Below are 27,455 nucleotides of genomic sequence, written 5' to 3' on the forward strand. Positions count from 1 at the left end.
CCTCTCCACTCCACCTCACAATCACGTAGAGACACAGAAAGCGCTTGCGTGAAGTTATTGCAGTGAGGTGGGCAACGTTCCAGAATGTAAGGTAACCCTTGGAGGCAGTGCAGCTTGTGTGCATGTCCGGTGCTGGAGGAGGTGAGAACTGAAAGCGGTTGCGGATGCGACCGTCGGACACTTAAGGCACAAGTTTTCCATAAAGAATCATTCTTTATAATACTGAGGGCCTCAAAATAGTTGGTCCAAAATCTTGTCTCGTGCGGTTGATACTTTGATAGTTTTTCACTTTCTGCATGTTGCACTGCTTTCAGCTGTGTGTAGCTGAAATTATCAGAAGCAATTAAGGAAAGATTTATAAACTGTCTTTTTTTATAAACTATAGTTTATAAATATTTCCTTAATTGCTTCTGATAATTTCAGATAATCCACATTTTTGATTTGTAGGTACTTACCTCATGCAAAGTTGTCATTTCTTTAATAAGACATTAATTATTTTTTTCTGCGACCCTCCAAGTACCTACAAATTGAAAATGTGGCCCTGCAAAGGGTTTGAGTTTGAGACCGCTTCCCTAGACTACCAATTCTGTTTCAAAGGCAGTCCCGAGTGGTGGAGGGGGACAGGATATGGGGGTATTTTAGGCATGGTGAGTACAGGGAAGACTGGGAGGGACCTTCTCCGCGTGTCCCACTCAGTGGAATGCAGAGCTTGGTGGGAAAGGTTATCAGTTGGGGACCTCTTGGCAACAGTGATCATAACATGACCAAATATAACAAGACTATACTCAAATCCCTTAGTGAGAATAATATTCACAATAATAAAGACCCCTAATTTCCCACTAGGTATGAAAGAGTGCAACAAATATCATTAACTAACTGGAAGGGCCTCAGTAATAGAGCCTACGCAAGTCATAGACTCTGACCATACAAGTCTGCGTACATTCCCGGCTCTTTAGCTCTAATCATCGGCAACCTTCCAGTCCCTAACCTCAACTAAAAAGATTTTAAATTTATTCCAAATAAATTCCTAAAAAAATTTTTTAATCTTTTAATTAGAAATAACTTATTCTAAAATGTCAGCTTTCTGAATATCTAGGTTCTATAAATCGATGCACTATTTCTTTATAAGAGACTTAATTTAAACATCCAATGTCCATTGAAATTACTTAGCTTTCAAATACTATATCTCCAACAAACTGCTTCAGACCATGCCAACGTGGCCAGCGTTTCGTGGAAACTTATTTAAACCCACTGCTTCAGGGCCAGTTAGTCAAGCATGCTGCGGAGAATAGAAACACATTCAGAAAATCGGAAATGAATAAATAAATACAGCATCCAAAATAGTAGATTAAACAATCTTACCTACCTACTAAAATATATTGACTCGGATTTAGTCTCTAAACAGCAAAAAAATGGCGGCAGCCTCTTTTTAAGGAGAACTGTCGGCGTCCTGACGTCACAGATAGTATCAAATTACATTAAAGGAACAGATAACAGGAATACAAAGAAAAACAGCAACATCCATAAGCTAGTTAATAAAAATGTTGCCATTCCATCTGTTTATTTAAACCCCCCGGGGCTAAAGTTTGTAGGCGATTAATCCAACGTTGCTCATGTTGAGCCAGCGTGCGCCGAAAATTCCCCCCTCTCTTGTCAGGTTTAACTACTTCTATGACAATAACCCTTAGGGAGAGAAACTCATGTTGTTTCTCGATGCAATGCTTCGCTTGAGGCCTCCTCTATATACCTTGACAAGTTTCTTCAAGAATTTGTCAAGAAAACTCCATCTTATTTACAGGACACCTCTGCTTTTCTGAGGAAAATGGAACAAATTCAACCTGACCCCCAATCGATCATGGTTACGATCGACGTATGCTCCTTATACACGATCATTCCTCAAACCGAAGCTTTGGAAATTATCCGGACTACTTTAGATTTAAGAACTGATCCGAAAGTACCGACTGAATTACTTTACCAACTTGCTGCAATTGTACTCCGTGACAGTTTCTTTATGTTCGAAGGTGAACTTTTCCAACAAACCTCAGGCATTGCAATGGGGATTACAGTAGCTCCTTCCATAGCTAATTTATTTATGGATAACTTTGAACAGCATTGGATCTACCCTTCTCGTTTTTTTGCGCAGATGAAATTGTGGACCAGATATATTGATGACATTTTACTTATCTGGAATGGATGCCAAACAGAACTGGATATTTTTCTGGACTATATTAATAACTGTCATCCGAAAGTCAAATTTACCTATATTTGTAGTGATACTGTGATTTCATTTTTGGATGTGTTGATAACAAAGACGCAACATGAATTTCAAATGAAGGTATATACTAAACCCACTGACTGTAATTCTGTGCTTCACTTTTCTAGTGCTCACCCTAATCATCTTAAAAAGAGCCTTCCGTTCTCGCAATTTTTACGGATTCGCAGAATTTGTACTTCAGATTCTGAATTTAAGATCCAGGCACACAGTTTAAAAGAAAAATTTATACTACGGGGCTACCCGTTAAAAGTTGTGAATACGGCTTATAAGAGGGCGTTTTACAACCATCGTGAACATCTATTACGGGCTAGAACTAGTGAGAATTCAGAGACTGATGTAGAAAAAACTATGACTTGTGTATTAACATACTCTAAAAACAGCCATTATATTGCTAAGAGTCTGAGAAAACATTGGGAAATATTAAAAATAGCGGGGACCTTTAAAGATTATTCTTTAAGAATAGCATACCGTAGAAATCGTAATTTAAAGGAAATATTGTGTCCCTCTACCCTAAGGGAATGTAGTGAGACTTGTACGTCAGAAAATACAGGGCATCAAATGTGTGGGAGCTGTCAAATGTGCAACCTTATGGATTGCACTAACATTTTTAAGAATCCAAGAGACAGTAGAGTATACACGTTAAGACATGTTTCTGATTGTAAAACTAAGGGTGTTGTTTACATCCTTAGGTGTCCCTGTGATCTCCTTTATGTCGGTCAGACTTCAAGAAAATTGAATGTTCGTTTGACTGAACATAAAAGTAACATCAAAAATTGCAATAGGAGCGCCCCTTTAGCGAAGCATTGCATCGAGAAACAACATGAGTTTCTCTCCCTAAGGGTTATTGTCATAGAAGTAGTTAAACCTGACAAGAGAGGGGGGAATTTTCGGCGCACGCTGGCTCAACATGAGCAACGTTGGATTAATCGCCTACAAACTTTAGCCCCGGGGGGTTTAAATAAACAGATGGAATGGCAACATTTTTATTAACTAGCTTATGGATGTTGCTGTTTTTCTTTGTATTCCTGTTATCTGTTCCTTTAATGTAATTTGATACTATCTGTGACGTCAGGACGCCGACAGTTCTCCTTAAAAAGAGGCTGCCGCCATTTTTTTGCTGTTTAGAGACTAAATCCGAGTCAATATATTTTAGTAGGTAGGTAAGATTGTTTAATCTACTATTTTGGATGCTGTATTTATTTATTCATTTCCGATTTTCTGAATGTGTTTCTATTCTCCGCAGCATGCTTGACTAACTGGCCCTGAAGCAGTGGGTTTAAATAAGTTTCCACGAAACGCTGGCCACGTTGGCATGGTCTGAAGCAGTTTGCTGGAGATATAGTATTTGAAAGCTAAGTAATTTCAATGGACATTGGATGTTTAAATTAAGTCTCTTATAAAGAAATAGTGCATCGATTTATAGAACCTAGATTTTCAGAAAGCTGACATTTTAGAATAAGTTATTTCTAATTAAAAGATTAAAAAATTTTTTCAGGAATTTATCTGGAATAAATTTAAAATCTTTTTAGTTGAGGTTAGGGACTGGAAGGTTGCCGATGATTAGAGCTAAAGAGCCGGGAATGTATGCAGACTTGTATGGTCAGAGTCTATGACTTGCGTAGGCTCTATTACTGAGGCCCTTCCAGTTAGTTAATGATATTTGTTGCACTCTTTCATACCTAGTGGGAAATTAGGGGTCTTTATTATTGCAAATATAACAAGAACCAGAAACAAGACATTAAAGAATTCTAACTTTCAAAAGGGCAACTATGATAAAGCGAGGAAACTTATTTAACAAAAAAAAAAAAAAAAGCTAAAAGCAGCAACCACAAAAGTTAAGAGTTTAAATCAGTTTAAAAATATTATCTTGGAAACCCAGACTAGTTGTATTCAGTGTATCAAAAAGGTGAAAAGAATCATGGTTAAAATGTGAGGTGGAAGAGGCTATTAGAGCCAAAAGAACATCTTTCACCCCCCCCAAAAAAGTATCCAAATGAAGAAAACAAGATACAACATAAGCATATGTAAGTTAGACTAAAAAAGAATTTTAAAAGAAGCTTTTTGCAGAGGCAAAAACTTATAGAAGAACATTTTTTTTTTTTTAAAACTTATAAGCAGAAAGCTTGTGCCTAAAAGCTGAATTCTGTAACCGATATCTGTCAAAAACAACACCAATTTACAGAATCCAGCCCCCACCCCCTCGCAATGATCGTGACAGGAGAGATGGCTCATCTCCCTTGCCGTGATCCCCCCGAACTGCTGCGATTGCCCTCCTCCAAACTGCTGCGACCTGTGGCAGGAGAGATGCCCAAACTCTCCTGCCGCGGTTCATGGCAGTTCGGGGGGAGGGATGATCGTGATTATGGCAAGAGAGATGCCCAAACTCTACTGCTGAGACACAACCCCCCCCTCCGAACAAATACTGGCAGGAGGGAGCTCAACCTCTCCTGCCCATGACGACTCCCCACTCCCGCAAACCAATACGGGCAGGAGGGAATTCAACCCCTCCTGCCCATGACAACCCCCCTTGAACCAATACAGGAAGGAGGGAGCCCAACCCCTACTGCTCACGATGACCCCCACCCTCTGAACCAATATAGGCAGGAAGGAGCCCAACCCCTCCTGCCCATGATGCACCCCCTACGACTGACCCCCCAAACCCACGATCACCCCCTTCATCCTGTGACCCCCCTGACCATCCTCTGAATGGTGGGCCTTAGGCCTGATTGAGCCAGGTGCCTAAGAGCCCACCCACAGGAGGGGCCTTAGGCGCCTGGGCCAATGGGAATTGGCCCAGTTGCCTTAGGCCCCTCCTGTGGGGGGGGCCTTAGGCACATGGAGCCAACCCAACCCATGTGCCTAAGGCCCCGCCCACAGGAGGGGGGCCTAAGGCAACTGGGCCAATTCCAGTTGTCTCAGGTGCCTAAGGCCCCTCCTGTGGGTGGGGCCTTAGGCGCCTGGCCTAATCAGGCCCTAAGGACAGCCATTCAGAGGATGGCGGGCCTGCCGGGCGTACGGGCTTGGGACCTGTCCGTCCGCCCAACTGATTGTAAGTAAGGGGGGTGTTGGGTGGGGCTGGTCGCGGGGTCACAGGGTTCGGGGGGGCGATCGTGGCAAGGGAGATGAGGCATCTGTCCTGCCGTGATCGTTGCAGTGGGGGGTGGGGAGGTAGCCGGGGCTGCTGAGCTGATCGTGGCAGTTGCGATCAGCTCAGCGGCCCCTTTTCGGCACTTATACCTGTTTTGGTCTGTCAAAACGTATAAGTTCCGACTAGGTAACCTGCTCAACTTTTTGGTTATACTTGCTGTACGACTAAGTCTAGGTCGGCCCACCTCCCGCCCTTTCCCCTCCTCTAAAAATGCCTCTTCTCGCTCTAGGCATTTAGAGGCAGGGGAAAGGCATAAGCTGACTTTAGATATGTCTAAAACCAGCTTTGATTATTGGTACTTGGATGATCTGGCTTTATGATCGTCCAAGTATCGATTTAGGTCCCTTTTTGGACATGTTTTTTTTTTTTTTATTATGAGCTCCTTAGCGCGCATGTGCACTTGAAACTCCGTGCACCTCTGCCTCTATGCTTCGGTGCCTCAGCATGCGCAGTACACCGCTGAGCAGGGAAGCGTCTCAGCGCACGACAGGAGCCAGCTTTCAGTGCCCTATTTCAATTGCTGACACCATGAAGAAGGAACTGGCAGGTTAGACGGTCACCTGCTAGCAGGAGCAGGGGAATCGAGATGCCTGATTGGGAGTTGGGGCCTGGGTTGGTGAGGAGAAGAGAGACATGGGATAGCCACTAGAGAGAGAGGCTTTGGATGGGTGAGAGAAGCAGGCATATGGAGTGCAGGTAGGAGAGAGAGAGTACACGGATGGGGTGGGCCAACACCACCTCGGTGAGCAAAGGCTAAAGAAGCCCTCCTCCCCCTTGAGAAAGTGAAAGCGTGGAGGAGTGTGGAACTGCATGCTGGGGCTCAGTTTGGCTCACCGTGGCCCAGCAGTCTATGAGCTTCCTGCGGAGCAGCATCAGGCAGTGATACAGCACCAAGGATGAGTGAACGGGGTCCGGAGTGGAAACGGCACGCATTTGCCCATTGTGTAGCTGGGCAGGCAGCTGGCCACAGTGGATTGAGGAAAGGGCAAGGGATTCCTTAGCTGGCACAGCTGGAATGTGGCTTCAGTGAGGGTCTGGGCAGGGAGAGAGCCAGAAAGAATGAAAGATAGTAAGAAAGAAATAAAGAAAGATAAGACAGCGGGAGGGAGAGAGACAGAAAGAAAGAAAGAAAGATAGACATTTGGAGGAAGAGAGACAGAAAGAAAGAAAAAAAGATAGATGGGGCAGGGAAAGAAAGAAAGAAAAAAAGATAGATGGGGCAGGGAGAGAGACAGAAAGAAAGAAAGATAGACAAAAAAAATATAGACAGCGGGAGGGAGAAAGACAGAAAGAAAGAAAGAAAAAAAAAAGATAGACAGGGAAGGGAGAGAGACAAAAAGAAAGAAAAAAAGATAGATGGGGCAGGGAGAGAGAAAGAAAGAAAGAAGGAAATATAGACCAAAAGAAAGAGACAGCGGGAGGGAGAGAGACAGAAAGAAAAAAAGAAAAAAGATAGATGGGGCAGGGAAAGAAAGAAAAAAAGATAAATGGGGCAGGGAGAGACAGAAAGAAAGAAAGATAGACAAAAAAATATAGATAGCGGGAGGGAGAGAGACAGAAAGAAAGAATGAAGGAAATATAGACCAAAAGAAAGATAGACAGCAGGAGGGAGAGAGACAGAAAGAAAGGAATAAAGAGATAGGGTGCAGGGAGAGAGACAGAAAGACAGACAGACATCTATTCTAGCACCCGTTAATGTAATGGGCTTAAACACTAGTTGGAAATAAAGATGAAGCTTGAAGCAGATCCAGAACATTTTCGCTGAGCGAGTCTCTTGAAGTTAATTCTCATGGAGTACTTGTTATTTGTCCTTTAGCAGAAGCAAATTTAGATAAGTGCTGTGGCTAAAAAAAACCTCTATATCTATTCACAAATAAGCAACTACACATTTGCAAAGATATCTCAGAATAAAAGTAGCTCCTAACTGCACTACTGAGGTCTTAATAACAAAAATGGTTTTCTTCTCTTCTGGGTTAGCCTAGATACATCCGGATATATTCTTATTTTATATGTCAAGAACAAAATATCCCTGTGCTTATAAAAACAATTTAAGAAGCCATTCTCTATCAGAATCAATAGCAAATTGAACCAAAAGGATTCATCAATATCTGATCTCTCAAGGAAATTAGTTAAGTCCAAACTATCTGTAGACAAATTCTGCTGATTAGGACTCTGTTTATTTTCCTTCTCAGGCAAATAATAGATTTTTGAGAGAGGAGAATACGAGGCATCTGGAACTTTTAACATAAGTTTTTATTTATATACCACAATATGCCTTTCGGTTCGATGTGGTTACAGAATACAATAAAGGAGAAGAAAAAATTAACAATAAAATTAGAAGAAGGTACATAGAATTTCCATGTCTGTCCCAAAATGGGATCACAGTTTTAGCTAAAGTGCCTAAGAAGTTAAATGATGAACTGTATATTAAAGGAAAGAAAGATAAAATAAAATGCTATCAAAAAAGGCAGTATCTCAGTTAAATATCTCCTGAGCCATAACTGAAAAAACTTTGGGAAAATTTTTAATCCTGAGATTGTACCTTCTGACAGCATTCTCCAATATCTCTTTAAAATGTAAATTCCCACTGTCTTTCACCCATGTCAAAGCTTGAGCTTCCAATACATTCAACCTGGTCTCGCAGTCCAAAGATTTATTCTCCAAAGCTATTCTATTTTTAATATCTAAGTTCTCTGGGAGTAACGAAGTACAGCGGGAGGAAAATACTTGTATCTGGTTACCAAGAGAGTTGCAAATTAGTAATTGCATCCTAAATAGACTCCAAATTAAAGACTTTCAGTAAGTGATAGGTATACCAAGTTTGGTTGAAATCTCTCCATGCGTTTCAGAGTTATGCTGGAACATACATACATGCCGGACACCCCCCACTCCCCCATAATGACTGTGGCAGGAGGGATGCCCAGTCCCTCCTGCCGGACACCCCCACCCCTCATAATGTCCGCAACAGGAGAGATGCCCAGTACCTTCTGCCAGCCACCCCTTATAATGACCGCAGTAAGAGGGATGCCCTCGTGCTGGACACACTCCACCCCCCTTTGTAATAACCACGGCAGGAGGGATGCCCAGTCTCTCCTGCTGGAACCCCCGTAATGACTGTGCCCAGAAGGGATCCCCCCGTAAAGGTAGGCCACCAACCCCAGCCCAGCTGGAACCCCCCCAGACCAGCCAGAACCCCCCCACCTAGCCCAGCTGGACCAAACCCCCCTACCTTTAGTAGGTGGCCGGCTGGTTGGATGCTTCCTCTGTCTGGCCAGCAGGCTCGCCTTCATCTGAATGGCAGGTCTGCCCTTTCCCGGTGCATTGTGGTATGCACCGGGGAGGGACCTAAGGTCTTGATTGACAGTAATGTGGGCCCTGGCTGAATAATGGGCTGAGATTTGCATGACTTTTTTTTTTTTTTTTTTTTACAAAATGTAAGCCTCCCTTAGCCTTCAACATATTTTCCTCTCTCCCTTCCTCTCCCTCCAGCCTGAGCTCTTAAACCACTCCTCCTTCCTCCTGATATGCTCCTCCCCCCCTCGGCCTTCAGTAGGTCATGTACCAGTACTCTGGGATGTATACTATTCAGTCCAGGCAATTTTCCACTTTTCAGTTTGTGAAATTGCCCCATTACATCTTCCAGTGTTACAGATATTTATTTCAGTTTCTATGACTCATCAGTATTAAATACCATTTCTGGCACTGGTATCTCCCCCATATCTTCCTCAGTGGACTGATGCAAAGAATTAATTTAATCTTCCTTGAGTGCCCCTCAGTCATATAGCGATCCAATTGATTCTTTTACTGGCTTGTGTTTTTGCCGGCAAAGCAATCTTTTTTTTCAAGGTCTCACTTTGCCTTCCTTATCAGTGACTTGCATTTGACTTGCCATTCCTTGTGCTGTTTCTTATTATTTTCAGTTGGATCCTTCTTCCACTTTCTGAAGGATTCTCTTTTAGCTCTAATAGCTTCCTTCACCTCACTCATTAACCATGCCAGTTGCCATTTACTGTTCCTTCCTCCTTTTTTAATATATGGAATACATCTGGTCTGGGCTTCCAGGATGGTATTTTTAAATAAGATCCATGCCTGATGTAAATTTTTGACCTTTGCAGCTGCTCCTCTAAGTTTGTTTGTTTGTTTGTTTTTTACAATTCTCCTCATGTTATCACAGTGTCCTTTCTTAAACTTAAATTTTGTTATACTGGAGTTCCTATGTGTACTTACTCCAGAGATTATAGCAAATCTGATCATGTTATGATTTATTTATATACCACTTATATTATAAGTGGTTTTACATTCATGTACTTTATCATATTTCCCTATCTGTCCTAGTGGGCTTAAACTCTATCAAAGTACACCTGTGGCAATGAGGGGATTAAGTGACTTACCCAGGGTCACAAGGAGCAGCAGGGGATTTGAACCCACAACCTTAGCTCTAACTACTGCACCACATACTCAGTGCTATCAAATGGCTCCAGCACCATTACCTCTTGCACCAAATAATGGGCTTCTCAAAGGACTTGGTCAAGAATTGTTTCACCTCTTGTTGGTTCCTGTACCAATTGCTCCATAAAACATTCCTTGATTTCATCATGGAATTTTACCTCCTTAGCATACCCTGATGTTACATTTATCCAGTCAATATCAGGGTAGTTGAAATCACCCATTATTATTGTGTTACCCAGTTTGTTAGCCTCCCTAATTTCTGATAACATTTCAGCATGTGTCTGTTCATTCTGGCCAGGCGGAGAGTGGTTCAATCCAACAATCCCTCTAAGGAGTGGCTGGCTGTGTGCAAGTTTTTTTTCATGTAAACAAGTTCTAAAAAACAACAATTTTTAATCCCAATATTAGCAATGCATTTCTGTATGTAGCACAAAAAAACATCACATATATAGGCAGATGTCACTAAAAAATAATAGGAACTCCTACCTAAACAAAAGTTCTTGTAGTTCAGTGGTTAAAGGCACTTCTTCCATCTTCCACAGGTTAAAGGTTCAAATCCATACAACCCCCCTATTCCCCAAGTACCTGAACAGCTTCAATTTGGTCTCATAAGAGAGTATGGGTTCTAGACTTTGCCATTTACATTTGCACTCTGTCGTTTCAAGAATGCAGAGGGAAACTTATTTTTTAACCTGAGATAGCTATGATCTCCTAAGGTATTAACTCACAGTGCAGGAACCCCTACCTAAAAGAAATCTCCTGTGGCTCAGTAGTTAAATATATATATTTATTTTTTTAAATGTGCTTTGCTTAAGTAATGCATTATTAAACATCTTTTGACCTTAATTTTTTTTCCCCTCTTCCATTTCTTTATTCCCTGCCATCACTTTCCAGTATGTCTAGTTAAAGTCTAAATGTTCACAACCCCCTTTTCTTTTTAATTATCTTATATATTGTATTAATTTTATCTTTTATCTTATTTTAACCTGTAAACCGGCTAGATACTTGTTGATAGTCGGTATAGTAAAATTTTAATAAACTTGAAACTTAATAGCAAACTGGAGTCTTCGATACCCCCCCAAATAGAAGCCCCGTTCAACTATATGCGGATTTCTTAAGCATGCCTAAGTCGCGTCCACCTAACTCAAGCCAATCTGGTGCTCATCTCACACACAAAAGTAGACCTGTTTTTGCAAGGAGTCCTCTTTCCATCAAAAATTAGAGGATTTAGAGGTCCTTTTTTAAGGTGTGCTAACTGATTTAGCGCACGCTAAAGATTAGCATGCACTAAATGCTAAGGCGTCCATAGAATATAATGGATGCCTTAGTATTTAGCCCATGCTAATCTTTAGCGTGCATTAATCGGTTAGCACGCCTTAATAAAATGACCCCTTAATATGCAATATATATATATATATATATTTTTTTTTTTCATGTGCTTTGATTGAGGAGCATAGAGACCAAAAGAGGAACTGGACAAGTGTTGAAGGTACATGTTTGATATTTATCCTAGAGAAATGATTGCTTGTAAATCATGAGGATATAAGCTTGGCTTTGGAATTGGCATGCAGTGTGGTGTGGTGCAGTGGTTAGAGCTACAGCCTTAGCAGCCTGATGTTGTTGGTTCTATAGTGCATCTATGCATTATAGAATCACGCTCAGCATTCTGTTCCTAGACATTTAAACAACGCCTAATATTTAGATGCCCTGTACAGAATCTGCCCCTCTGTGTTTATTACCCCACATGCTACTGAATTCCATCACTGGTTTTTTTCTCCTTCACCTTCACTGAACACTAATATTCAGTTGCACTTTACCGGGCTATGCTACTGAATATCTGTCCTGACTGCCATGGCACTGTTTGGTTACAGCCCAACCTAGCAACAGGTGGAGTCAGAGAGGAGCCAGCAGTTTTGAGAATCAACCATATTCGATGCCAGTGCCTGTATAGCTAAGCAAGCAGATAAAACCGCACCATAAGGAGTCCTATCTTTGCCTGCTTAGCTATTCAGGTGCCAGCAATGAATACAGGCCAGCACCCGCATAATTTCAATGTTGGTGGCTGACCCTAGATATTAAATGCCAATGTCCAGACACTAAATATTGAGTTTAATTCTGCCCATAACTGTCTGCGACTTAAAAACTGCTGACCACTGTGGGTGGAATGTCAGCTTTTAAGTTTCTTTCACTAGAAGAAGTCAAATGTTTTCTAAGCAGCTCATTATTGAAACTGAGTACCTGTTTTTGAGTCCACTGAGAAATACGGCTGTCCTTGAAGAATACTGTACACTACCCTGGCACTGTTCCCATAGGTAGGGTCATCGGCATCCGTTGCTATTACTTGAATAATGGAGGTACCTGGTAAGAGAGAAGGGACAGAAGAACCTTGTTATTATCATAGTTAAGAACTGAAAAATGCAATGATTATTTCTTTAGGAAGTTTTATGGTTCAGTAAATGCAGAACTTGTGAATGTATAATGTATATGTATTAAAAGAAAGAAAATTGGAGTCTACCATAATATTCATAGAATATTCAGCCTATCAGATTTTCTGCTGATCTTTGTTGAGATATTTACCCGTACCCACCCATCCATGACTGTACTATAGAGTCAAACGTTCCCTACATTTACATCAATTCAACAAAACCAACCAGTTAAGCAATAAAGTACAAAGCAAAACAATTATATGGAAACAAATATTAATCACCGGGGGCCCCTTTAGATCACAAAAAAAGAGAAAGGGGGAAAGATGGGAAATAAAAAACAAATATGGGAGTCATGTTACAAAAAAAAAAAGAAGAAAAGGAATACAAAGGTACACAGCGATCGAACGAAGTACTTCTCAGGCTGTTGACACTATGGGCCTCTTTTACGAAGCAGCGCTAATGGCCCTGAAGCCCATAGAGATTTAAAGGGCATCGGGGCCGTTGCCGTGCAGCTTTGTAAAAGAGGAAGTATATTCTAAAATCTTTTCAAATCTTAAGAGAGAGTTTTCACAGCCTGCTTCAGAAAAGCAAGCCTAAGGCTGTTTATAGCTTTAATGCATACTGTTTTAGATTCTTTAATTTGTTGTTGTTTTTTTAAATTCTTTATTCATTTCTATAACTTACATCAAGTGTAACAAAAAGTATCATCATTTTAACTTAAATATATCACTTGAAATTCTATAATTAATCATACTCAATATATTTTATCCCATTCCCTCCCAACTCTTCAATATATCATAACACATATATCATATAATAAAGACTTTCCTTTCATTCAAAGCACCTAGTGAAAATTCAAAAAAAATTACTCCCTCCCCATTATTTCATTTGTACTAACCATGGAAATGATATTTAATTTGTAATTTTTCAATATATAGTCGTTTTTTTAAATTTTTCCTCCTACCATTGTCACTAGTAGGAGAGTCAGCCATTTTTCCCAGAAGCATTGGGGGTATTCATAGGTCCATTATATTAGCAGAACCAGTAGAGGTCTCTGTAGTTTTCTAAGGGAGCAGATCCTTAGGATCTCTACACAAACATGCATATGAGCTTATAAATAATAAACAAGTTGGCCAGTGCATACATAGTATGGCACAATAATCTATTTCTCCCCTTTCTTACCTTGAAATAATCAGATAAAATCATCCTGAGATCGTTCCTGTTAGGTATTAATCCTTTGAATTTCTGTGTGCAAAATATCTATAAAAAACAAAAAAAACTCTGTGGAGTGATGATGTTCCTAAATGGACTTTATTTGAAAGTGTCAAAGTTCCAAAGGTACACTGAAATCATCCACATAAAATAATTCCATCCACATAAAAATAAATCATCCACATAAGAGCCTTAAAGGACCTAGTCCGCTAGGGATACAGGACTCAACACGGTCCACGTTTCGACAAATGCAAGCAGTGTCTCACTTCCGGCTCACCACACAATTGTTTCCCACGTACTCACCTTTATAGGATCCCCAGGGACCCCTGAAGAAGACTTTTTGTCAAAACGCGGACTGTGTTGAGTCCTGTATCCCTAGCGGACTAGGTCCTTTAAGGCTTTTATGTGGATAAAATTATTTTCTGTGGATGATTTCAGTGTACCTTTGGAACTTTGACACTTTCAAATAAAGTCCATTTAGGAACATCGTCACTCCACAGAGTTTTTTTTGTTTTCTCTGGATTTTCTTCTTTGTGGATATTTTGGGGTCAATTCCTTTTGTTTTTTGCAAAATATCTATCTCAGCATTTTCTTGAAACTTTTACTAAGGTGCACTAGCTGTTTTAGCGCACTTTCTCAATGCTAACGCACCCATTATAGTCTATGGACGCATTAGCGTTTAGCGCACACTGAAATGGCTAGCTTGTCTTAGCAAAAGGACCCCTTAGTAAATGACGGTCCATCCAATTTGCCCAATATTCACATTCATTCTCATGGCAACAAAATAGTAATTACCCCCCAAGACAGGTAATGCCTGTACTCAGACTATTTGAACATGGTATAAAATACTTATAATTTCTTTTGATTCTTTTTGCTGCATATGGGGTGGCGACCGCAGAAGTCTGTCCAGCATCGGCTATACTGCCCCACACTACCCCACGGCTGGAGTTGCTATAACAGCTATCTCCACCCCCCAATCCATCTTGCCATATATGGGACACAGACTTTAGAAGTCCGTCCGGATCATCTTCCTTCCACACTGCTGTTTAATTATTTAATTAGAGAGTTTTGAGGGAACAAAATATCAGTGTTTTGCACTTTTTCATGCCACAGATATTATTTCTGGGTATTATTTCTAAGGGGTCCTTTTACCAATCTGCAAAAAGCACTAACACACGTTTGCCACAGCAAAAAAAAGGGTACGCAGGCGCTCCGTGGTAATTTTTGCATGTGTGCATTCTACCTACACACTAAAAAAATAAAATTTATTTTTTAGTGATGGGGCAAGACTGGGGGTGAGCATGTTCTTTGGTAATCAGTTAATGCAACTACATTTTTGTGCCTTAACCAATTAGCATGTGATTTGCGCGTGAGCTCTTAGGACCAGATTCTGTAATTTACACCTAAAAATGAGAGTTGCCTATTGCATTTCAAGCACTCTTAGTTGCCCATTACAGAATCACGCCTCACTTAAAACTTAGGCACCTGTGATGTAGGCCAGAGTTTTAAAAGTGCCTAAGGGCTCCTTTTACTAAGGTGCGCTAGTGTTTTTAGCATGCACTGAAGATTAGCACGCGCACACCCCGCGCTAAATGAAAAATACTAACGCAAGCTCTTTGGAGGCATTAGCGTCTAGCGCGCGGGGCATTGTAGCACATGCTAAGCGTGCATTAAAACCACTAGCGCACCTTAGTAAAAGGAGCCTTAAGTCTTTCTCCATCCCTAAACGTGCCTACTTTGGTGTCAGGTACCTATCTTTTGTAGAATGGCGCCTACGAAGATAGTCACCTACCTCTCAATTAAATTTTACTCCCTCTTTTATTAAGGTGCGCTAACCGATTAGCGTGCGCTAAATGCTAGCACATCCATAGACTAACATGCACGCGTTAGCGTGTGCTAAATCGATTAGCGCGCGCTAATCGGTTAGCGCACCTTTGTAAAAGAGGGCTCCTTTTATCAAGGCGCGCTACGGGGGTTAGCGCATTGGACATTTCATCACGCGCTAACCCCCGCGGCAAGCCAAAAACCTAACGCCTCGTCAATGGAGGTGTTAGCAACTAGCACGGCAGGCGGTTGAACGCGCGGTATTCCGCGCATTAACTGCCTACCGCACCTTGATAAAAGGAGCCCTTAGTTTTTTTTTCAATTATGAGCTTGTTAAGGCTCTTCATTGAAGCTAATTTACTAATTAATCCCCCCTTTTACAAAACTGCAACGTGGGTTTTAGCTCCGACTGAAGCGGCAACAGCTCCGACGCTCATAGGAATTCTATGAGCATCGGAGCTGTTATCTCCATGGCTGGCACTAAAAACCGCAATAGTTTTGTTAAAGGGGGGTGGGACAAGTTTACTCTTTACTGCATACATAATGGGTAGCGTTAGTGGCTCATGCACTAATGGCCATGCACTAATGGGGAAAAATAAATAAATAAGTCGCACCAAGACCACTTTTTAACAATAGTTTGGTAAAATGGTCCCTAAGGGCTCATTTTACAAAGGCGCATTAGGACCTTAACGCGCAGAATAGCGCGCGCTAAAATGCCCCACGCGCTAGCTGCTACCGCCTCCTCTTGAGCGCGCTAATCAGCTGCATGCGATAAAACCGCTAGCACATCTTCGTAAAAGGAGCCCTAAATTTGAAGCCCTTTCTACAAATCAATCAGTTTCTAGTCCCGTCAACCACTTTTTTGACCCACCACTAAGGTACTCGGTTCATTTCTGAGTCTCCAACGCAGGCAGCATCAAGAGTTTTGCTCAAATCCAAATGAACTCTTGATTTAGTCTTCCCCTGATAAAGTCATGCTGAACAGTATTTTGAATTTTTTTTTATTTTTATTTTCCGATCACCAAGGTTACTCCAACCAGCCAGTAGTCTTCGGTCTTTTCCCAGGTTCTATTTTTATGGAGAGGGAAGCAGTCACTCTTCTCCAGTCCCATAGGGCCTGTCCCATCTCCAAGTATCTATGAGAACGTCTCTGAGCTCCCTTAAAATCTTAAGATATATTCTGTGTGCCTCCACTCCTTTGTCCATTTGCATTTTCACTAATTCTGTGCAAATCTCTTTGGGTTGTGAATGGTACAGCATCTATCCCAATAACTGATGCCCATGCTAATTTGTTCTTCAGTTTGTTCTACAGTAAATATCAAATAAAACTATTTGCTTAACATTTCTGCTTCTTCCTTGTTCCTTTTTCTTATTAAAATGTATGTACTGCCTTTTTGAAGAAATTCATCCAAGGCAGTGAACAGCAAGAATAAACTGGACCAGTGGCTTAGTAAGGGGGTGGGCAGATCGCCCCAGGCACCATCTTGGTTGGGGCACCAGCGGGGCGGGATTAATTCTTTGAGGGCCCCTAGGCACACAAGTACACCCCCCATTTATCTGTTTTCTTATTTACTTCTTTATTTCCACTTGTATTTCTTTCTTTTTTTTTAATTCAAAACAAACAAAGATTAGCATACCAGTGCATAGTTTTTCTTGGATGCCACCCCCAAACATCTCTGAACAAATTCCCCTTCCTTCCCTTCCCATCTACTTACCCTTTCTGTACATATATAAAAGTGTTCAAATATATTGTAAAAGAACAAAGAAAATATCCAACGGGACTGCAGTAAAGTAACAAGTCAAAGAACAAAAACAAAAACTGCAGTGATGATGTACAGGATGCCAAGTATTTATTGAGCAAATATAAACATGCATAAAACAGTTTGTATCCAAAAGGACAGATTGGGCCGGACCTGACATGGTCCGTGTTTCAAAGAAACACTCCTTCCTCAGGGGTCCTAATCTGTGATATATCAATATAAGAAAATCTGATGGATTTATAAACAAACAAATCTGTAACTCCTCTAGTACGTTCCACTCCATGTATGTTAACTTGTAACGAAACAACAAGCCAAGCGGACCACCAAAGAATCCAACATGAAACAAAAGAAGATCAGCAGACAATAAGTAGATTCAAATCAGGCTTATTCAAGGTGCTCCCAAGAACAATGCCTCATGTATTTCGCCAAACAAGTTAGATGGCGTACAACTTTTGTATCCTTTAGATACTAGCTCAGATGTAGAAATTACAACAGTCAATGAGAAACTATCAAAAATATCTAAATGGTTACACGACAATAAGTTGGCGCTTAACCCATCTAAAACAGAGATTATGCTATTTCCATGTAGGGAGGGTCAGAAATTAGGAGCTAATATTATCATAAATACAATTATACTTAAGGTAGTTACTAAGGTGAAGATACTTGGGGTCATATTGGACCAAAAGCTTAATTATCACGATCAAATAAGTTTACTTGTAAGAACCTGCTTCTATAGGTTAAGGTTGATCAGATCACTATCTGCTTTTCTTGATGAACCATCATTGAATATTCTAATACATTCTCTAGTCATATCAAAAATGGACTATTGCAACGCCATGTATAAGGGTTCTACCTTAAAAGAAATACATAGACTGCAAATTCTTCAAAGTACCGCAATAAAAATAAGTACGAAAAGAAAAAAATTTGATCATGTAACTCCCCTTTTAAAGGAAAAGCATTGGCTAACTGTGAATCGCAGAATCTATAATAATAAAATGCTAGCCGCGCATGCGCACTCTCGCCGTGTGTTCCCTGAGATCTTATCTGTCGCGCTAGGCAAGAGTGCGCATGCGCGTTGTACGTCACCAGCCGACGATCACCTCCACAAGCCCGCTCCCAGCCAGCCGATGATCGCCTCCACAAGCCAGGACTGAGGCACAAAGAGCGCCTCCTGCCCCCCCGGGACGAACCGAAAAACGGAGCCGAGAGGAGTCCAGCAACTTTCCGAACCGGCTCTTGCGATGACCCCGCCACCCGGGACCCGAGTCCTTTGCCGCCCCACCCTTCCCCTTCCCGCGGACCCGACTACGAACCTGGCAATTCCAGCGTGTGCAGCAGTCTTCACACACTGCTTCGGGCCCTTCTACTGCCCTGATTTGCTCTGCTGCGTCTCTGATGATGTCATCAGGGACGTGCCAGAGTAAATCAGGGCAGTAGAAGGACCCGAAGCAGCGTGTGAAGACTGCTACACATGCTGGAATCGCCAGGTTCGTAGTCGGGACCGCGGGAAGGGAAAGGGGGGTAGAGGAAACGCTAATGCTGCTGCACAGGGAAGTGGTGTGGGGGGAGAGAAATGGAGGGGGAGGGAATGCTGCTTTGGACAGACACACAGACAGGGAGGAAGAAAGACACAGGGGCAGGGAGATACACAGAAAGACAGACAGACAAAGGGGGCCAGGGACAGAGAGATACAGAAAGAAAGACAGTGGGAGGAAGAGAGAGAGAGAGAGAAATAAAGACAGACAGACAGACATATATTCTAGCACCCGTTAATGTAACAGGCTAAAATACTAGTCATATATAAAATAGCATCACTGCAACTCAGACCACATTTTTTTTACTTGGACATGACTGAAACAGGTCTAGACATGGACATATCTTCCCATTCAAAAATTGATGTAGAAAATCCTACTTTTGAGCCCTCCCTAGTCCCGTCCAAAACATGTCCATAGCATGACTCCTCGATATTTGGATGAACTGCAGTGTGAAACATCCAAATTTCCAACTTTCCAAAATTAGGGTTTGGAAATCTTTAGCAGATGGATTTTTTAAAAGGCATTTTGAGGTGTGCCTCTGCTCTGAAAATGAGCAGAGTTAAACAGAGAACAATGGCACTAAGTTGAATGTGTTCAGACTTCATCCTTAGAGATTATATGAAAATTAGAATAGTGTCTATCCTTTGGACAAACAGAAGTTTCCCCAGTGGGCAGAGGGTCAGCCATTACCGACAGATCATGGGAGAGAGGATGAACATACGTATAAAAAACTATTTTCTCTAAAATATAAGCGGCTAAACAAGCTGAATTGGGTTGAATAATTTGTTTTTGACATTCAGGCTGTTCATAATCTTAAATAATACCTTCTGATTGATACAGGAAGTACCTATCAGAGATGAGCAGTATATTCTTTTAGCATTGCAAAGCTCATATTTATATTAATCCCACTTTCAAGTAATTTTGTTATCAATAATTCATGACTTTTGCCACTTCCTTTCAAGCCTGTGACACTTTTTTTTAAAATTATTATTAATGTCACAAAGTGAATACATACATTCACTAAGAATATATTTCAAGTCCATATCATGGAAGAAGAAACGAGAGATTCAAGGAAAAATATATTCATATTAAATAAAGATATATCTCTGCCTAATCAGTTTAAGCCAGTATCTTTCAAACTGTGTGCCAAGGCACAGTAGTGTGCCTTGAAGAGATTCTGGGTGTGCCATGAGATATTCCAGAATTTTATTTCATAGAATAGATGACATGTAAGTCACGTACACAAGAGTTTGTCTATGTTATGAGCGTTTGTGTGCATAAGGATACAACTGACCAGATGAACATCATTCTTTGAAAACTAATGGCAAGTAATTTTATTTTTTATGGAGGAGTTGTCCTAACTTGAGCAACATAGCAATCAAGGCTTTGTTACCGTTTGGATCTGCTTAACCTTGCAAACTTAGATTTTCAGCTCTGACAGATATTAAATCGAAAATAAAAGAGAATGACTGCAGATGGTGGATGATGAAATGCATGCTTGCTTGTTGACTATCGAGCCATGTTTTGAGTTAATTTGCACTCAAAAACAAGCACATCCATCCCATTGATTAGCCATTCTATTCTATCTACTTTAGTTTCAAAGTATCCATACATAACTTTAAGAACTTTAAATAAATAACTCTCAAATTTAATTTTTTTTGTTCGTTTTGCAATTTTATAATTTCAATTATAATGCGCCTCAAAAAACATTTGCTCCGTTTAGTGTTTTGGAGCTAAAAAAGTTTGAGTGATACTGGTTTAAGACATTCTTATAATGCATACCTCCACCTAAGAGCTCCTTTTACAAAGGTACGCTAGCGTTTTAGCACACGCACCGGATTAGTGCGCGCTATAGCGCGCGCTAGCTGAAAAACTACCGCCTGCTCAAAAGGAGGCGGTAGCGGCTAGCGCGCGCTATTCCGCACGTTAAGGCCCTGACGCACCTTTGTAAAAGGAGCCCTAAATGATTACATACTATTTAGCTTCCCTATCTAACAAAAATCTTTCCAACTAATCTGGTTCAAAAAATATTCTGAACATTTTGATAGGAAATCATACATTTAGAGGGAAATTTCAAGAAAAAAGTTGACACTAAAGCAGGAAGTCTAGGCTTAAATTGAAAAAAACTGTCTTCACCTTGCCTGTGTTGGCCTTGAAATAAGGAAAAAGAGATTAGGTTCTTATCTTGCTAATATCTTTTCTAGTAGATAGGTGTGTCATTCTAGACGAGTGGGTTATATCCAAATGCTCGCGAGCCTTGCAGAAGGAATATACTCTGAATTTTGAATCCCTCCTAGTTCACAGAGTGCTCTGCTGCCCCCTACAGTTAGTCCCAAAACAGGCAATAGACTTTTCTAGTAACAGCTGTGAAGGAGGTGCATGGGGAAATTCCCCAAAGAACAAGTCTGTTCTGCTTTGAAATATAAGAAACATGGAAAAATTGAACAATCAAAAACAGCAAAACAATCATGCCAAACAGAAACATTGATGGAGCTCAAATAATATCCCAAAGTGTCCTAGTAATAGACTACTCTTCATACCCATAAGGTCTGACTGGCATCCAACTTGCAGATTTGAATAAGAACATTCTGAATGAGATAGTAGGCAGGCACAGGAAATAAGTGACAGGGCAGGGGTCCAGAATGACATACCTATCTACCAGAAACAATATTAGCAAGGTAAGAACTTAATCTCTTTTTCTAGTAGAATAGGTGTGTCATTCTGAATGAGCATGATGTAGAAAAGCAGTTCCAGATATCTAGGGCAGGACACCTGCACTGGAAGCTTGTTCCAATGATCCACCACTCTCTCCATGAAAAAATACTTTCTGGAGTCGCCATGAAATTTCCCGCCCTTGAGTTTGAGCGGATGTCCTCTCGTGGCCGAGGGTCCTTTGAGAAAGAAAATATCATCTTCTACCTCGACACGTCCTGTGATATACTTAAATGTCTCAATCATGTCTCCCCTCTCCCTACATTCTTCGAGAGTGCAGGTGATCAAGGCAAGCAGCGTACCAGACTTTAAGAACAAATGGGATGCCTATGTCGGATCCCTACGAAGGTTAAGTTAAGGAATTGGGTTATTAGGGCATAGACTAAAGGGGTGGGTCAGTAGGGTGGGCACACTTGATGGGCTATAGCCCTTTTCTGCCGTCATCTTTCTATGTCTATGACACCTGCGCCTGCTGATAACACTGAGGAACCAAAGGCAGAATCCTCCCTTGCCACCACATCCCATCTGTAAATGTATGTAGAGTGGACCAAGTCGCCACCCCACAAAGCTCCTCGGGGGAGACCACCTGAGCTTTTGCCCATGACTAAGCCACACTTCTAGTTGAATGCACCTTTACAGAAACAGGTGACTGTTTACTGCAAACAATATATGTTGATGAAATGGCACTATGGATCCATCTGGTAATTGTGGCTTTGGAAGCCAGTGCACTGTGCCTAGCTGGATTTGGAAGCACAAAAAGATGATCAGATAGCCTGAACGTGTTGGTGACCTTGAGATATTGGAGAAGCACCGTCTTATCATCCAGCTTCTTCAGAATCCAATCCTTTTTATTGGAACCTATGGACTGGAACGCTGGCAATCTGACTTTCTGATTGACATGGAACGCCAAAACCACCTTTGGCAGAAAGGAAGGAATGGTTCGTAAAGAGACTTCAGTTTCAGTTATTAGGATTGATTTATAAGACTAATTCTCTACCTTAAAATATATTTCTCTGACAGAGAGAAATATATTTTATAAAGAGATTTTAGTCTGGGGTAAAGCACTGCCTGTTTAAAACTTAGCTCTGATTTTCCTCATAAGCTGTAACAGCCTTACTCAATGTGACCTGTGCTGGCAATGTGCTGCAGTCTGCCTCAGCTCCAAAAGTAGCTGGATCAGGAAGAAGAAATCACTGCCTTAAACAGAACATCCTTCCAGTACTGAATCTTTGGGCTGTTTGATTGAGCCTCCAAATGCGGATGTGAAAAAAACAGGGGGGGGGGGGGAGTGAACGAAATGCAGCTAGCACCCTGCGAGACTCCACTGAGCTCCCTATGGATGCTTAACAGCCTGCACTCAAACTCCTGCAAGCAGTAGGTGAGTAATACTACCAGGGGACGTCCCTGAACTCCAAAAAGGCTTCTGCAGACTGGCTAACAGATATCACAAGGGATTGGCCTGTCAGCTGCAACTTCAGTCTGCTTCTCCTCCATGCCAGCAGAGCTGAACCCTTGACTAGGGGAGCTCTTACACCGAAAGATGAAGAAAATACACAAAAAATCTGACCAAAAATAAAGAAATAAGCAGAGCAGATTTAGGATTTTGGAGGGCTAAGCATACAATATAAGCGGGTTATGGTAGGATTTTTAATGTAATGTTCACTGCAGTACCCCCTAGGGAGCCCCTCTGCTCTGCTGACATATCTGTGTGGTCCGTTTGCTAAGAATGCTGGCTACTTCTAGGTCCCAATGGTTTGTGTGCATTTTCTTTTGGACTTTTTTTTTTAAACGGTCTTAAAAGATCTAGAAAATGTTCATTTTTGAAACAAAAAGAAAATTTTCTGATTTGAAAAAGGTAATTTTCTCTACTGGATTTTTAGACATTTTTTTGAAAATGTCCAAACTCAGACTTAGATGTCATATTGAAAATGTCCCTCTATATGTCTTTATGGAGGTCTATAAAAACTGCTTTGTTTTTGTTTCCTTGCAAGTGTCTGGAAACCTCTGGAAATAATTCTTGGATCCAATTCATTTGGAAAGTTTTCTTAAGGAGAAAGTTTCAGGTCATCTACAAATAGTAAATGCGATGCAACCTCTGGATTCTTAGCATCCTTAGGGATGCCCACTCCCTCCTGCCACTGGTCCCATCATCCCCTGAAGCCCCTCAAACACTCTCTGATTCTACCCTAACACTCCCCAACTCCACCCTGACACTCCCTGCCACCCCCAAGATCCCCCCCTGCCACTCCCTAAATGCCCCCCCCACACTCCAAGATCCTCCTGCCACCCCAAATGCCCCCCGTACCTTAATCTGATGGTCGGCAAGATTGATACCCACTCCCTCCTGCCGGCAGGCCCACCACTTCCAAATAGCGGGTCTTCCCCTTTCCAGTGCATTCTGGAATGTACCAGGGAGGGGCCTAAGGCCCTGATTGGCTCAGATCCAATGGGAGGGGCCTTAGGGATCTGGACAATCAGAGTTTTAGGCCACTGGGATGCACTGGGAAGGAGGCCTAGGACTCCGGTTAGCCCAGGACATTCAGGGGGGGGGGCTTTGGGGGGTTCCAGCAGGAGGGAATGGGCATCCCTTCTGCCAGCCAGTTTCATATGGGGGATGTGTTCCTTGCCACAGCTGCTAAACTGATTACCGCAGGGAGATTCCCTTGCAGCTATCAGCTTAGTGGCAACGTAACTCTCTAACCAGCGCCTGTGACATGGACACGAATTGGGGTGGTTAGGTGGGGTTAGGCGATTCTATATAGGACAACCGTGTGTGATTCTCAAAAGCCACTTAGGCGGCTGCTAAGACCAGGCGTCCTATACAGAATCCGGCCCTTAGTGATGAGCCACGGATTACTGCCACAATGTTTATGTTTAGTGGATGCTTCTATTACCGCTACTAATGACTGAGGAGTCACAATTTTAATGCAACAGCAATTTGCATCCTCATTCATTACATGTGGCAATTCTGTGGCACTAATTTCACGATAGAATGAAGGCTCTACTATGAAGTTTTGCGCATCAACGATAGAGTGAAGGCTCTACTATGAAGTTTTGCGCATCGGCACCTTATTTCCTAAATTAAGATGCTTCTAGAGTTCCGATTTATATAACATTCTCTGTTTTGCAGTTTGAAACATTTTCTTTTCTTTTGCACAAAATGATTTTAATTATTTACAAAAGAATGTGGCAGATAGCAATTGAAAAAGCTTATTTTGGCATTAAGCAATAGACTGAGGTGTATATTGACTGCTGAGCTCATTTCAGCAACTGCTGTTCAGGTAAGAGCAAAATTGCTCTCTTGGCTGCTTCATATCTATTGAAATAGATAGGGATAGACAGGTAGATCAATCTGAGGCTGGTAAATACAGACCAATAAGCTTAATGTCTCTTCCAGGAACTATCCCAGTATCAATTATCAAGGAAGAAGTGATCAATCATTCATGCGAACAAAATAAAATCAGTGACAACCAATGTGGTTTGTAGAAAAACAGGTCTTTTCAAACTAACCCAATCAATATCTTAGAAGGTAAAAAAGTGCATCTTACAATCTAAAGTAGAGGCCAATATTGAAAAGGGCCTAATAGCTGAAAAAGCCCCAGTGAGTTCAGTATTTAGGGCTCCTTTTACTAAGGTGCGCTAGCGGTTTTAGCACGCACGCTAAATGCTAACGCCTCCATAGAGCTTGCATTAGTATTTTTCAGTGTCAGGTCAAAAGCGCGCCGAGACAAAGGCACGCGCAGACAATTGAGCGCAGCGCGGAGGTGCACGCCGCAGAAAATTACAGTTTTTATGGCTCCGACGGGGGTGTGTGGGGGGGAACCCCCCCACTTTACTTAATAGAGATCGCGCCGTGTTGTGGGAGCGTTGTGGGGGGTTGTAAGTGTTCCCGCTAAGCTGCGTTGGCCTGCGCTCGCGCACAAAATATTACATCGCAGCGCAAAGTTTCTCTTCACAGTGCACACACGCGTCGGTAAGGTAAGGGGACGCATTGGGGGGATTGCACTTCCCCACAATTGCCATGCTTCGGTTCCTCTTCTTCCTTCCTTCCTCCCCCCCCCCCCCGCGGGACCCTGCGGCACCATCAACTCTTACTCCCTCTAATGTCGGCCCTGCAGCTCCAGACTTCCTCGCACCTTCTCCCCTCCCCCTTTGGATCGCTATTATTTTAAATGTTATAGCCGCGGAGCTGTATCCATCAGTGGAGATGTCTAACCTCGGCCTGCCCCGGAACTCTTACTGCAGCAGCCGCCCGTCTAGGCAGGAACAGGAAGTCACTGTTGCAGTAAGAGTTCCGGGGCAGGCCGAGGTTAGACATCTCCACTGATGGATACAGCTCCGCGGCTATAACATTTAAAATAATAGCGATCCAAAGGGGGAGGGGAGAAGGTGCGAGGAAGTCTGGAGCTGCAGGGCCGACATTAGAGGGAGTAAGAGTTGATGGTGCCGCAGGGTCCCGCGGGGGGGGGGGGGGGAGGAAGGAAGGAAGAAGAGGAACCGAAGCATGGCAATTGTGGGGAAGTGCAGAGCTGCAGGGAAGAGTGTTGCGGTACCCAGCTGGAGGGAGAAGGAAGATGAGGGAGGGAATTAAAGGAGATGCCAGGGCTTGGAGCGTAGGAGGAAGGTATGCCAGTCTAAGGGAAAAGGAAGGGGGAGATGTGAGAGCATGGAGGGGGAGCGAAAGATGGAAGAAAAGGAAAGGAGAGAGATGCCAGAGAATCAGGGAAGGGGAGATACCAGACTATGAGGAGAGGTGTGGGAGAGGGAAGGCGAGGAGAGAGATGCCAGACCAATGGGGTGAAAGGAGAGATGGAAGGGGGAGGCATACAGTTTCTGGAAGGGGCATAGAAGGAGAGAAGATGCCATATAGGGGAAGAGAGACGGCAGACAGTGGATGGAAGGAAGAGAGTTACAAGAAGATGAGGAAAGGAGAAACCACAGAAGACAAAGGTAGAAAAAAATTTCTATTTATTTATTGCTTTAGGAGACATGTGTCACTGTTTCTGTGAAGCATTGTATGCAGAGTCCAGCTTCTTGCTGGTTCAATTTAACCTTTGTCTATGTATTTTTATTTTATCCCCCCTTTTACAAAACTGTGAAGCGTTTTTAGCACCAGCCTTGGTGGTAGCAGCTCTGATGCTCAGAATTTTATGAGCATCAGAGCTGTTACCTCCGTAGCTAAAATCCACACTACAGTTTTGTAAAAGAGGGAGGGGTTAGTTTGTGATTACATATTCCTTACTAGGCGAAGGTGTTTTCTGTGTTCTGTGTGTTCGAAAGACATGGTTTTCTGTTAGGATTGACGGTGTAGGATTGATCTGTGCTGGTCTGGCTTGTTTAGTTTTACAATGGGTGTATTGATGTACTGCTCACTGCAATATGTAAGATGCTGCCTTTTCCTAGGTACTCATGTGTGACGTGTGGTTTGTTACTAAAAATCATGTTTTTCTTACAGATGGGGGGGGGGTGCCAAAAAATGATGGGCCCCGGATGTTACATATGCTAGGTACGCCACTGTATGTAAAGATACCAGAAAGCTGGCGTAGCAAAAACTTCTAAGTTTTGAGTATTTAACCCTCCCACAATCTCACGGGCACTCGTTTCAAGTTTATTGAGATTTTGATTTAAACGCAATATCAAATATTTTCAATGCGTATAACAAAAATAAATTTGGGGAAATAAATAAAACCATTTGAACCAGTGTTCCCGCTAAGCTGCGCTGGCGTGCGCTGGCGCACAAAATATTACATCGCAGCGCACACGTTTCTCGTCACAGCGCACGATCGGAAGAGGCGTACGGCAGATGGCAGGGCGGCGAGAGGAGAATCGGGCGAGTTGGCTCATAACTTGCTGGCGCCCGATATTTTTGGCTCACGGTGAAAAAAGTTTGCTCACAACACCCGCCCGCTTAGAGGGAACACTGGTTGTAACCCCCCACATTTTACTGAAAATGTCACTTTTTCCCTGTTTTTAGGGAAAAAGTTAAGTTTACAGTAAAATGTGGAGAGTTACAACCTCCCAAACCCTCCACAACGCCGGCGCAATCTCTATTAAGTAAACTGGGGGGGCTCCCCAACAAAACCCCCCATCGGAGCCCATAAAAACTGTAATTTT

The 27,455-nt window shown here is 42.2% G+C and overlaps 1 protein-coding gene across 3 annotated transcripts in view; it reads right to left on the reverse strand.

Moving 5' to 3' along the window:
• Positions 1-27,455, reverse strand: part of CDH20 (cadherin 20) — a 281,754-nt gene that overhangs the window by 73,593 nt on the left and 180,706 nt on the right. For all 3 annotated transcript variants that reach the window (XM_033935021.1, XM_033935020.1, XM_033935023.1), the window contains exon 4: positions 12,111-12,230. In XM_033935021.1, the coding sequence (XP_033790912.1) occupies positions 12,111-12,230 (120 nt within the window). The remainder of the gene's footprint in view (positions 1-12,110; positions 12,231-27,455) is intronic.

Source organism: Geotrypetes seraphini, chromosome 2 (genome assembly GCF_902459505.1).
Source record: "Geotrypetes seraphini chromosome 2, aGeoSer1.1, whole genome shotgun sequence".
In the NCBI taxonomy this organism is placed as follows: domain Eukaryota; kingdom Metazoa; phylum Chordata; class Amphibia; order Gymnophiona; family Dermophiidae; genus Geotrypetes; species Geotrypetes seraphini.